At 34.8% G+C, this 14672-nt stretch overlaps 1 protein-coding gene across 2 annotated transcripts in view; it reads right to left on the reverse strand.

Annotated features, from left to right (window-relative positions):
• Positions 1 to 14672, reverse strand: part of LOC117327615 — a 39492-nt gene that overhangs the window by 5291 nt on the left and 19529 nt on the right. For both annotated transcript variants that reach the window (XM_033884670.1, XM_033884669.1), the window contains one exon: positions 11332 to 11582. In XM_033884670.1, coding sequence (XP_033740561.1) covers positions 11332 to 11582 — 251 coding nt within the window. The remainder of the gene's footprint in view (positions 1 to 11331; positions 11583 to 14672) is intronic.

A 14672-nucleotide genomic window follows, 5' to 3' on the forward strand; every position in this document is an offset into this window, starting at 1 on the left:
GTAATAGTTGGTCTGTAGTGAAGTAATAGTTGGTCTGTAGTGAAGTAATAGTTGGTCTGTAGTGAAGTAATGGTTGGTCTGTAGTGAAGTAATAGTTGGTCTGTAGTGAAGTAATAGTTGGTCTGTAGTGAAGTAATAGTTAGTCTGTAGTGAAGTAATAGTTGGTCTGTAGTGAAGTAATAGTTGGTCTGTAGTGAAGTAATCGTTGGTCTGTAGTGAAGTAATAGTTGGTCTGTAGTGAAGTAATAGTTGGTCTGTAGTGAAGTAATAGTTGGTCTGTAGTGAAGTAATAGTTAGTCTGTAGTGAAGTAATAGTTAGTCTGTAGTGAAGTAATAGTTGGTCTGTAGTGAAGTAATAGTTAGTCTGTAGTGAAGTAATAGTTGGTCTGTAGTGAAGTAATAGTTGGTCTGTAGTGAAGTAATAGTTGGTCTGTAGTGAAGTAATATTTAGTCTGTAGTGAAGCATCGTTGGTCTGTAGTGAAGTAATCGTTGGTCTGTAGTGAAGTAATAGTTGGTCTGTAGTGAAGTAATAGTTGGTCTGTAGTGAAGTAATAGTTAGTCTGTAGTGAAGTAATAGTTGGTCTGTAGTGAAGTAATAGTTGGTCTGTAGTGAAGTAATAGTTGGTCTGTAGTGAAGTAATAGTTGGTCTGTAGTGAAGTAATAGTTGGTCTGTAGTGAAGTAATAGTTGGTCTGTAGTGATGTAATAGTTAGTCTGTAGTGAAGTAATAGTTGGTCAGTAGTGAAGTAATAGTTAGTCTGTAGTGAAGTAATATTTGGTCTGTAGTGAAGTAATAGTTGGTCTGTAGTGAAGTAATAGTTGGTCTGTAGTGAAGTAATAGTTGGTCTGTAGTGAAGTAATCGTTGGTCTGTAGTGAAGTAATAGTTGGTCTGTAGTGAAGTAATAGTTGGTCTGTAGTGAAGTAATAGTTGGTCTGTAGTGAAGTAATAGTTGGTCTGTAGTGAAGTAATAGTTGGTCTGTAGTGAAGTAATAGTAAGTCTGTAGTGAAGTAATAGTAAGTCTGTAGTGAAGTAATAGTTAGTCTGTAGTGACGTAATAATTGGTCTCTAGTGAAGTAATATTTAGTATGTAGTGAAGTAATAGTTGGTCTGTAGTGAAGTAATAGTAAGTCTGTAGTGAAGTAATAGTTAGTCTGTAGTGACGTAATAATTGGTCTCTAGTGAAGTAATATTTAGTATGTAGTGAAGTAATAGTTGGTCTGTAGTGAAGTAATAGTAAGTCTGTAGTGAAGTAATAGTAAGTCTGTAGTGAAGTAATAGTTAGTCTGTAGTGACGTAATAATTGGTCTCTAGTGAAGTAATATTTAGTATGTAGTGAAGTAATAGTTGGTCTGTAGTGAAGTAATCGTTGGTCTGTAGTGAAGTAATATTTAGTATGTAGTGAAGTAATAGTTGGTCTGTAGTGGAGTAATAGTAAGTCTGTAGTGAAGTAATAGTAAGTCTGTAGTGAAGTAATAGTTAGTCTGTAGTGACGTAATAATTGGTCTCTAGTGAAGTAATAGTTGGTCTGTAGTGAAGTAATATTTGGTCTGTAGTGAAGTAATAGTTGATCTGTAGTGAAGTAATAGTAAGTCTGTAGTGAAGTAATAGTTGGTCTGTAGTGAAGTAATATTTGGTCTGTAGTGAAGTAATAGTTGGTCTGTAGTGAAGTAATAGTTAGTCTGTAGTGAAGTAATAGTTGGTCTGTAGTGGAGTAATAGTTAGTCTGTAGTGAAGTAATAGTTGGTCTGTAGTGAAGTAATAGTTGGTCTGTAGTGAAGTAATAGTAAGTCTGTAGTGAAGTAATAGTTGGTCTGTAGTGAAGTAATAGTTGGTCTGTAGTAAAGTAATAGTTGGTCTGTAGTGAAGTAATAGTTGGTCTGTAGTGAAGCAATCGTTGGTCTGTAGTGATGTAATAGTTAGTCTGTAGTGAAGTAATAGTTGGTCTGTAGTGAAGTAATATTTAGTCTGTAGTGAAGTAATAGTTGGTCTGTAGTGATGTAATAGTTAGTCTGTAGTGAAGTAATAGTTGGTCTGTAGTGAAGTAATATTTAGTCTGTAGTGAAGTAATAGTTGGTCAGTAGTGAAGTAATAGTTAGTCTGTAGTGAAGTAATATTTGGTCTGTAGTGAAGTAATAGTTGGTCTGTAGTGAAGTAATAGTAAGTCTGTAGTGAAGTAATAGTTGGTCTCTAGTGAAGTAATAGTTGGTCTGTAGTGAAGTAATAGTAAGTCTGTAGTGAAGTAATATTTGGTCTGTAGTGAAGTAATAGTTGATCTGTAGTGAAGTAATAGTAAGTCTGTAGTGAAGTAATAGTTGGTCTGTAGTGAAGTAATAGTTGGTCTGTAGTGAAGTAATAGTTGGTCTGTAGTGAAGTAATAGTTGGTCTGTAGTGTAGTAATATTTAGTCTGTAGTGAAGTAATAGTTGATCTGTAGTGAAGTAATAGTAAGTCTGTAGTGAAGTAATAGTTGGTCTGTAGTGAAGTAATCGTTGGTCTGTAGTGAAGTAATAGTAAGTCTGTAGTGAAGTAATAGTTGGTCAGTAGTAAAGTAATAGTTAGTCTGTAGTGACGTAATAATTGGTCTCTAGTGAAGTAATAGTTGGTCTGTAGTGAAGTAATATTTGGTCTGTAGTGAAGTAATAGTAAGTCTGTAGTGAAGTAATAGTTGGTCTGTAGTGGAGTAATAGTAAGTCTGTAGTGAAGTAATAGTTGATCTGTAGTGAAGTAATAGTAAGTCTGTAGTGAAGTAATAGTTGGTCTGTAGTGGAGTAATAGTTGGTCTGTAGTGAAGTAATAGTTGGTCTGTAGTGAAGTAATAGTTGGTCTGTAGTGAAGTAATAGTTGGTCTGTAGTGGAGTAATAGTTGGTCTGTAGTGAAGTAATAGTAAGTCTGTAGTGAAGTAATAGTTGATCTGTAGTGAAGTAATAGTAAGTCTGTAGTGAAGTAATAGTTGGTCTGTAGTGGAGTAATAGTTGGTCTGTAGTGAAGTAATAGTAAGTCTGTAGTGAAGTAATAGTTGGTCTGTAGTGAAGTAATATTTAGTCTGTAGTGAAGTAATAGTAAGTCTGTAGTGAAGTAATAGTTGGTCTGTAGTGAAGTAATAGTTGATCTGTAGTGGAGTAATAGTAAGTCTGTAGTGAAGTAATAGTTGGTCTGTAGTGAAGTAATATTTAGTCTGTAGTGAAGTAATAGTAAGTCTGTAGTGAAGTAATAGTTGGTCTGTAGTGAAGTAATATTTAGTCTGTAGTGAAGTAATAGTTGGTCTGTAGTGAAGTAATAGTTGGTCTGTAGTGAAGTAATAGTTAGTCTGTAGTGAAGTAATAGTTGGTCTGTAGTGAAGTAATAGTTAGTCTGTAGTGAAGTAATAGTTAGTCTGTAGTGAAGTAATAGTTGGTCTGTAGTGAAGTAATAGTAAGTCTGTAGTGAAGTAATAGTTGGTCTGTAGTGAAGTAATATTTGGTCTGTAGTGAAGTAATAATTGGTCTGTAGTGAAGTAATAGTTAGTCTGTAGTGAAGTAATAGTTGGTCTGTAGTGAAGTAATAGTTGGTCTGTAGTGAAGTAATAGTTAGTCTGTAGTGAAGTAATCGTTGGTCTATAGTGAAGTAATATTTGGTCTGTAGTGAAGTAATAGTTGGTCTGTAGTGAAGTAATAGTAAGTCTGTAGTGAAGTAATCGTTGGTCTGTAGTGAAGTAATAGTAAGTCTGTAGTGGAGTAATATTTAGTCTGTAGTGAAGTAATAGTTGGTCTGTAGTGAAGTAATATTTGGTCTGTAGTGAAGTAATAGTTGGTCTGTAGTGAAGTAATAGTTGGTCTGTAGTGAAGTAATATTTGGTCTGTAGTGAAGTAATAGTTGGTCTGTAGTGAAGTAATGGTTAGTCTGTAGTGAAGTAATAGTTAGTCTGTAGTGAAGTAATAGTTGGTCTGTAGTGAAGTAATATTTGGTCTGTAGTGAAGTAATAGTTGGTCTGTAGTGAAGTAATAGTAAGTCTGTAGTGAAGTAATCGTTGGTCTGTAGTGAAGTAATAGTTGGTCTGTAGTGAAGTAATAGTTAGTCTGTAGTGAAGTAATAGTTGGTCTGTAGTGAAGTAATAGTTGGTCTGTAGTGAAGTAATAGTTAGTCTGTAGTGAAGTAATAGTTGGTCTGTAGTGAAGTAATAGTAAGTCTGTAGTGGAGTAATATTTGGTCTGTAGTGAAGTAATAGTTGGTCTGTAGTGAAGTAATAGTTGGTCTGTAGTGAAGTAATATTTGGTCTGTAGTGAAGTAATAGTTGGTCTGTAGTGAAGTAATAGTTGGTCTGTAGTGAAGTAATAGTAAGTCTGTAGTGAAGTAATAGTTGGTCTGTAGTGAAGTAATAGTTGGTCTGTAGTGAAGTAATAGTAAGTCTGTAGTGAAGTAATCGTTGGTCTGTAGTGAAGTAATATTTAGTATGTAGTGAAGTAATAGTAAGTCTGTAGTGAAGTAATAGTTGGTCTGTAGTGAAGTAATAGTTAGTCTGTAGTGAAGTAATCGTTTGTCTGTCGTTACATAATCTTTAGCATTAAGGGAAGTTTTCGTTATGAAAACATTGCATCATAAAAACTTAATAGATATGGAAATCTAATATTTGGAGGAGTTATTGATTTCGCAATAAAAATATACCAAACTAAGGATCGCTTTTTTTTCTCTACGTTGATGTAATTTGATTTATATAACTTAATCGAATTTTGATGATAAAATATCAGTTTGATGTCTTGACGGCAAACAAGGTCGAGATCCCAAGATTAAAAAAAAATCATTTTATGTGGATTTATGCATACTATGCTGCTTACTTAGTTTATCAAGCCAAGAATATCGAATAGAACTTTAGCTGGTCAGAGCTAGTTTGGAACATTTAACACAATCAAATTTTATGAAATGATAAAGTACAGACTATGAAAACGATCCTCAACACTGAAATGGATCATCATTACACGAGAATCGATAGTGCCCTAGCTGGCATTGCTGGTCGTGTTTCATAAGGGCATTATAAATGGGCATGAGGTTATACGGATATTATGTAAACTGTATATTTGTTGCACATTATCATGAAACGTTAATTTCTATATTGTTGTAGGAATTAATCAATATAAATTCTTATTTTTATTACTTATATTTCAGTACTGATCGCAGTAAACTCAGTGTGTTTGACGCTAATGTAGAAGGCAGAACATGTTAATAGTGCTTCAATTCTTAATTTTTCTGTTATATTTTCTTCAGTTTTATATTGTTTAAACAAAGACAGTGACAAGTGGTTGGCCCTTGAGGGAGTTGAAGAATTGGAAAGCATCTTCAGTAAAATTTCCAAAAAAATGGAACTGATCTTTAGATATATTTTCGACCTAAGCAAGATTTCTCATTGAACAGAAACTTGGAAATTCAACATCAAATGTTACGTATTGATATTTGGAAATTCAAAGTTTCATTGAGTGAAATTAAAATGCGAAAGCAGAGGTAGAATTCTGAAAACCATGAATAAAATGACATGTTAAATTGAAATGTACGGTTTTAGTGATATATTTTAGAAGAGCTTTATCAGGATCCAAATGCGTTTTAAAATCGCCCTTGGTGTCTTTATACTGTTAATATTTATTAATATATTGACTGGTCATTTGTGGATATATATATGCACACTATGCTTATTCATTAAATTTTTGTTTTTACTTTTTATTCATTTAGGACATGACACCTACTATAAGCAAAACGCAGCAGAAACCACAGAGAATAACTAAATCGTATTTCTAACTCAAAATCTGTGGCAAATTATGAACAAATTGGATTTGCATGGAGACACTCGATAAGGTAAAAAACAGATTAAGACATAATGGTCTGTTGGACTAAGTGTCTTCTGCCTTATCGACGACACCCGCCTTACAAATCTAGGTCAAATCCAGGTTAAAGCTTACATGAGAGTTAGGGTGGTGACAACGGAACCATATATTAACAGGCATCAAGCATGTCACACAAGGAAATATAATATTTCCAAATGAAATGATGATGTCGATCATAAAACTCCTCATGGGTAATTTAAATCATGACCCTTAATATACAACTTAGTTGTATGTTGTCAGTTGTCTATATCGGGAATCGTGATAATGGAAAAAACTTTGAATATCGAATCAACTGGGACGTGTAAACATAGTAGCTATTCGGAAGGATGTTATATTATCGTAAAGGTATCTAACCTATCGGAATGCCGTTAACATATCAAAAGGCTTCCTTGAAAACATCACTTCCTTGTCTCCTTTTATTCACCAAAATGACATTTATATCTAAAGGTAAATGATGGATCTATAAAAAGTGTAATAAGGAAATGTCAGATGCCTAGCTGACATCTGTAGCCGTTTTTGAACAATTCTGGAAGAAAAGTTTGTGTCACTTTTTAATAATGTAAATTTATTCATAAATGTATTGAAATATTGTACCTGCATCGCTGTGAAAGGAAAGAATACCTGTTGTCTCATTTAACCAATTGTTAACACTTTTTTTTTTTTTTGCCTGTATCAATATGGAAGTGTTGTCTGGTTTATGTGAACTTTACTAATTAAGGTGTTCTGGCCTGTCTAGAGAAATCATGTATTAAAGACAAATGTCAGAGTCTATCCCATAGATAATATTACTAATTGCTGTTTCTATTGACCTGGTATCCCAAAACTGCCTCTGCCATTAATCAGCATGTGATCAATGCCACAGTAACGCTTGGAATAGATGGGACTTTTCTATAGCACATGGACTATTTGTTGATCACGATTCAAACTTCAACTCATCATTCAGGAGCTTGAAAATGTTTATATGATGAGTCCCGAGGGTGTTATATATTTCATGTATTCTGAGGAAACATTATTTCAACATTAATAAATATGAGATTACTAGTAAACCTGAACATTTAATTGCCTCTAATTCCCTCACCAAGAATTCCTAGAGGATAGTACCATAAAATTTCAATCTCAATAATACCAAAACAATGTAATGTAGCTGTTGCTAGAAGATCGTTTAGATTTAATATCAAAATTTGAACAGAACATCAAATAAGTTTAACAGATTTCAATATTCAACTGTTATTCCAATAGCCAAGAAATAACTCATTCTGAATTAAAACTGGCACACATCGATAACATTGTACTGTCTGTTTGCGCTTAAATGACAATATGTATCCGACAAGTGTTTTGGGTGACGATGGGATGGGATGAGTTTGATTGGATGGGAGTGACTGCTGATATATTTTCCTTTTAACTGGATACAAAAACATGTCAGAGAGGTGGTCGTGAATCGACGGTAATAGCACACTGGATTACACGAAAAGTTATTAGACCACCTGCCTTACCACGTGTTTTTACCATGGTGACCTGTTTCCGACCTATTGATACGCGATTGCACCGGGCCAACAAGAATGATTAATACTAACACTATACTAATTTTATATACCTTGTAAGACTTATCTTAACATCTTAGTTTGCACATGAATGTGACAAAGCACAAGATATGCTGTGATCGTACAGAGCTATTCACTTTAATTGTGGTTCCCATCTGTACATCAAGTTTCTAGCACAATACGCTGTGTTATACCAATCTTGGACCATAGTGTAAACGTGCTGACAGTTAAATTAATATATCGAGTTGTATATGACCTTCCGGTATTTTGACTGATTGAGATTTTGGAACTTTGACCCGAACTACTGTCATGTGCTTCGAATCAGGTGATAATTTGTTGACATCACCAGAAATAGCATCAATGTAATACGGTCTTGTCCAGGCCGTGACCTGACGTACAAACTTGTACTAAAGCTTGATCTGTTGCGGTTTTGGCAATTATTGCGTTGTCCTCACCCGTCGCAAAATATGATCTATGTAACGACTTATTCTACTTGTTCTCTTGATGATATTTACGGCTTGATTGCGTCAGATATGAAAACTGTTGGTAACGTTAGTAAAGTCAAGATTCCTTTCAAATTTGTTCGGAGAAAAGGTACCGATTGAAACAATATCTGTCGCACAGAATACATTTCCATTATTGTATAGAAGTTCCCTAAAAGTTGCTCACATTTATAAGAAACGTTGATAGCAGGGCAGTCTCGCAGACACATCCCAGATCAACGGTCTCGATCTTCGACAGTGACAGTGATTGGTAGACATGTTTTTTTTATGTTTTTTTTTTTTGGGGGGGGGGGGGGGGGGGGGGGGGGGGGGGGCTGCAGGCAACATGGAGCAACAGTATATACAGTGTTCGGTCATATAGTCCGCGATTGTTTCGATTATGCACTACAGAACTGCAGACTTGGGTTTGTCATATATTTGTTCCTGTCTAAATCAATTTGTGTTAAATTAGGAAATTGTTTTCATAAAAAGTATGCACTTTTTACATTTGATAATTTCACTACTTATTTGTATATGTCAGCAAACCAGATCTCAATCCCTTCTCTACCGACTTGGTCGAAACAGGTCACAGGACTTGGATATGGTATTTACTTCTCTTCTTCGTTAGTTTCTATTTAATTGGTCTAAAGACACTAAAGCTTGTGTCTTTTGTAGCGTTTAAAATATAACTAAGAGAGTGAAATAAAAACTATATCCAGCAACCACTTTTTGTGTAACATCTATAAATATCATTGTTTGGATCGCCAAGGAATTTTAAAATACAACTACATGTACATCTCTTATCTCGGTTTCACCAACGTTTCGTAACTTTAAGGAAGTTGTTCAACTTATTTTCAACAAGAAATCTTTACAGAACTTAAAATAAAATGTTGTAACTAAGATGGCTTTTCCCATATCTTCAACACTTATTTTCTAGAATCAACTAGGACTCAATAAGCAAGTAAATAGTATTATAAATTGTCTTCTATGTTTCACACGTTTGGAGGTTAAGCTTAAATCCAAAATCAGCTTTGGCGTTTGAATGTTAAGTCACACAGGACCACGGTGTTTAATTATATAGGAACCAAGGCAAGATATGTGATATAAACGGGAACAGATGATTACAAAATTATTATAGCATTATCATCGCATGTTCGGATGGAATAAGATCAAAAAAATTGTTATAAGCGCACACCAAGGTATTAGCCGCAAGCATAAACCTGGAGCCAAATGTTCCCATAAGATGTCGTAGAAAGTCATCATATGAACAAAGCAGGTTCCAAATCTCGCTAACGACGCCATTGATCAACTGGGACATTCAATTAGGCAATTACGTATGATCGCTGATTCGAGCCGTGACCCAAATTGACATTATGGGATTAATTCAGTGTCAATACAGCGGCTAATTTATGAGATGACATTTGAATCTTTCGAGCTATAGGTGAAACGTGGATGCCGAGAGTCAAGGAAATCTAGGTCACCGTTTTCAAATTTTACTATCGTCAATGGGAAATGTGTTACATGGTGTTCGCATATTATATTATGCAGCAAACCACTTGATGTTTTATGAAAAAAACATTTAACGACAGCATCAACACAAAGCAAGATATCAAAACATAAACCGGAAATGATTTCATGAGTTTCGAAAGTATTTCCTGCGTGAAGCTGAAAATTGTTGGCTCTGCAATATTCATACTGAAAATATTTGATAGTGCAGGAAGTTAACCATGGAGTTAGGCTTTATGGCCCTATGTATTGGTAATGTGAGAATACGGAAGTAGTGTAGGATTAAATCAGGTAGAACTTCTTACCAAACCTCAGATTGTCTAAGTTTGTGGTACTATAGATAATATAACCGGGTGGCGAATCAACCCATTGTTTCTGCGGTGTCAAATAACAGGAACACCAGTGGTAATGATAAACAGTGTTTAGAAGGCTATAAGGGATCAATATTGTAAAGCCAGTTAATGAATATCTGGTTAGAAAAATGAGATATTAATATTGATCAAAACAGCAAGCATCGACACCGAAAGGTGACCTTCATGTCCAGCAAAGACTGGCAAAAATGATTTATATACTAACACTACTAACCATTATCTATTCTATCCAATAGCGACAGCGTATGGCGAAGTCGTAACGGATCTACACTGTAGGTTTATGCAGACTAATCAGTTTGTTGTTAATGCAATCACAAATTATATCCGAATGTCTCGGTGATTCCCAGACCTGTAACGATCGGTATTAATTTCATTTCAATTAATGCCCGTCAGTACGGTTATAGCAAATCAGTGAGGAGATTGTAGGGGAAGCTATAATGTAATGCTTAGATTTAACAATACGAAGCTTCTACCGATAAACACAATACGAAATATCAAGTGTCTATACTCCAACCGGCAATTGGAAATTGTAGAACTATTGCGGTTTATTTGTAATAATCTGGATAATAACAATTCCACATAGGATGACTTTTCGGATGGGGATAATGTTGATACTTGTTACATAAAGGAGGCTAAATTTAACACATAGTCATCTCCTATATTAGAATGAATTATAATGACCGTTATACGTGGTAACTTTAAAACCCACATACCATACCAAACGCTTGGTACCTATTTCAAAGGACATGTACATGTAGATGTATATATTTGTTGTACCAAAATCGAGATAGTTGTTGTTTCAATTGCAGTGAATATCAATCTTTTAAATAATCCTTACGACATAAATAGCCCAAGGCGTCGACAGATGCGGGTTGATGAGGGCAGCGGAGAACTGTTCAGTTTTGGCATCATCGGGAATCATTAAGTTTCCTTAAGCGATATGCAGCTCGACATACGTGACGCTGATTGTAATGCCGTTGGATTTCATAGTCACTGCTATGGTTTTTATTTTGATTGCCTGTAATTACTCGGATTTTGAAAAGATAACTCTTCCTAAACATTGTGTTTAGATTTGGCCAGGGGTCTGCTTATGTTTTTCTTCCGTTTGTTTTTTCTATTGGATTGTTTAAACTGTATTGAACTTATTCTCATGCCCTTGTTGCCCCCAAAATACTTTACCAGTTTATCTTATCACACCACAGGAGGCGCGACATGGATTGACGAGTAAATACTATATAAAATGTTATTTTGTAACAATTTTATATAAAATAGCTAGAGATCTTATTTGACTTATATTGCATTTTACTAAACCAAAGTTTAACTGTAAGGAGCCGACAGTTACGGATGTTGCGGCAGTAGCCATATACGGCATTGCCTTTACACATGAATATATGGAACGATGATGTCTACGGTATTGGAAATGTCTAGACTTTTCTTGAGGATAAATTGTTTGTTAGAATTGTGGAATACAAATCTTGAATGTGAACGAAACAGCTTAAGGTTTGACACTAAAACGATAACAATAAGAGAAACATAAAGAAATATAGAGTTATTTATGATAGACGTGAGAAGGCTTACCAACTCGTCCACCAAATCGGAGAGTTTTTGGAGCTGTTCCGTGGAGAGATCAGGGTTGTCCAGTACCATTGGGATTTCCATGGCTTCCTCAGTATCCTGTACGATGGGAGGATAAAAACTGTCCATGTCGTTATAATTGTCTGAACCTGATGCGGGATCGTCACTCCGTAAAAGTAACTTTTTTAAGAAAAGTCCACTGTTTCCCCCACTGTTAGGTAATGCTGATTGGGGACCTGACCTTTTACCGTTACCTGGAAACAGAAATAATCAATGCACTTAGTCACCGATAGATATTAAGACAATGGTACATGCGTAATAGAACAAAATGAAACGTGGTACATGTATACTGCAGACTTACTAGTATTCGCGTGCTATTGACTTTGTTGTGTTCGCGGTAACATTAAGTCATTGAAAATCAATAGCCGATTATGTATTAAGATTTGCGTATTTTTTTTTATTTTTTTTTTTTTAAACGCAAACATTAATAAGTGCGGCCATGAATAGTATTAGCATTGCTTTGTTAATCAACAGGAACCCTTAACACCGGGAAGTTAGATAATTCATGATATGTCTCCCTAGTTCAGGCTGTAGATATATTAGCCCGTTACTGTTTTAATGAGTGAATTATGTTTGTATTTCTATCACCTTACTCAGATACTGAGATTTTCCTCCACAGCGGGCCACGTTATTTGTATTACATTCAACGGTCTTTTTACTTGTAATAAAATACACATATATAGTGTTCCCTCGCCTCTGACACAAGATATACAGTTGCTTTCAAAGCATTCTTGCTAAATGAATATTGAAAATATCTCATGATAGAACGGAGCGGACAAACACCAGTAGGCATTGCAGAAATAGATCAGCATTCTGTTTAAAAGTTTTGATTTTAGACGCTTTTCTAGTAAATCATATTATGTTGTTCAATCTACTTATTTTAAATGAAATTACAAGAATGCGTTGTTCTCGACAAATATCGAACAAGGTTATCTCCCTTTATGTTTTCCTGTTTCTTTAAGATTTAGTTTGTAAATATCGGAGCTCATTCAATTCAGATTATGTAAAGAACAAAACAAGCCTTGTAATAGGTTTTCTATATAAATCTTTTTATGTTTAAATTTTCAGTTAGAACTTATTACAGGAAGTCGTGAATTCTACACGAACAGGAAATAGTCACAATTATCATGCGATAGGCCTCCATCAACGAGAACATCAAAAACAATTAAATCAACCGTTGCGCTGGTAATTGCAGCTGTGAACCAATGTATTATTATGTTAACAAGTTATCAAAAGAATACAATTTTTAACATGTTGACGCCTGTGTCAAATGTTCATAAAGAGTGTTTCGACTGCCACAGGGGAGGCATCGAGCGTGTATCAATGAATTATGTCTCTAACAAATAACTGTAACATTTGAAATACATTTAAACTTGCAAAAAAAACCCCAAGTTTTTCGAGCCGCCTTGTGAAGTAAGTCACCTGATTTGCTAATATACGTTATTCGAGGATTAAAAAACATTAATAGGGGTATTTCGGCTTATATGGTTACGCAGATCATGATAGCAACAGGATATCAAACGTCAGCGTAAAGGGAAATAAAAATCAGCAGATGATCTTGTCTAGAGTAAAAAGCGTACTGTATAAAATTATTTCGATCATGATCCTTGATTTTTGTATCAATTACCCCTGTCTTAATGAAGCATACACTTGTGAAAGTTGGTGTTTAATAAACTTGACCTTTACGAATCGGATGTCTCGGTTTATTTGCGGGTCTTTTGGCGATTCTGGTTGGAATATAACGATGACACGTTTATCTTGTAATGGCATTTGACTAAGACTTTGAGAGGTGGTAATGTGACATCGGAGATTGTGGTTAATCTTTTCTACATTGCTAGATACCGGAAAGACATGCTCTCTCACGTCCGACAAGATCGCGAGGACACTGCCTGTGTAAGGGATCATATACTACCGGTACAAAAAATCATTTAATTCTACAGTATGGAATGTCCATTGTTGACAATGGCCGCCTCGTGAATCTCGATTAACTTATATATAACTGTATCCCAATGATTTTACGGAAAGCTATATGCTTCTTATGCTCCAACCTGTTAAGTGACTGGTTAGGTTATCTTGGTACAATGTATAATGTAAGAACAATGAAAAATAATCATAAAGTGATAAATCAAATGTATCGTCATCTTATTAGGTTCGAGCCAATGGTATTATTATCAGTCTTAAAATGCTATAATGAATAAAGTCATCCAGGTAAAATATATGAATCACATGAAGATCTGATACTGACTGAGAAGAAATATTCCTGAATCGATCGTGATAAGTTACGGATATAAGTATAATTATATTAACAACGATATATTGCTTGTTTATATATCCCGAACAACATCTTGTTATTGTTACGCGTTAAGTCAGATATTGAACAACATAATTAATGGTATTTTCTCGGAAAAATACGCACCCTGATATACTTATGCATTGTAATACATGGTTTTGATAATGTGCCTCATTATAAATTAATTTGGCTCTGTTCTGTTTTAACACTCAACAATACTTTTGCTTTGTTCAATTATCATGTTTAGTAACAAAGACGATACAGTTTTTGTTTAACTGCAATAGAACATGTATCAAATATAATCTAACATGTAAAGTGATATGTTGCTAGGAACATGTGTTATAGTATCTAAGCTATCGACCTTTATGGAGGTACGCGAATTAGAATACAGCTTAACATAGCATTAGGAGGCGATCGGACATATACACGTGAGTCAGAACGTCACTCTCATGTTCTAAAGTTGGTTAGACACAGATGTTACAAGCCTCATTTTATGTACGAAATATATATGCTTTACTTTCCTTGGTTTGGAACTGCCTAAGGAATGCGAAACGTCTTTAACCCGAAATACTGTAGTACTGAACTAATAGAAAACGTGTAGTGATTCCAGTGTAAACAATGTATGTGGCCGACCTCATGTAGTAGCCATTTTAACTGACATGTCACCAAAGAGATCACTATCACGTATATAACACTATGTTCAGCGAATAACTGGGCGAGATTGTTTGCTGGGATTCCAATTTCAAGAAAAAAATAACTCGGTAAAGATAGGAACATTATTTGTTCGAGGGTTGATCAAACATTTATATATCATATATAATACTTAGTGTAAACACTCGGCAGTGGTAATTGGTAGTTTTAATCTCCATGGGTGATTCCGTGAAAATTATCTTCTCAGTATTCATTGCTGTAATTGCGTTTGTTCGAACATTTGTGTAAAAACTAGTTTTCACTGTTTCACTGGTCATAATTCAATTAAAGCCATAATCCATAT

This window comes from Pecten maximus, chromosome 5 (assembly GCF_902652985.1).
Source record: "Pecten maximus chromosome 5, xPecMax1.1, whole genome shotgun sequence".
Lineage (NCBI taxonomy): Eukaryota > Metazoa > Mollusca > Bivalvia > Pectinida > Pectinidae > Pecten > Pecten maximus.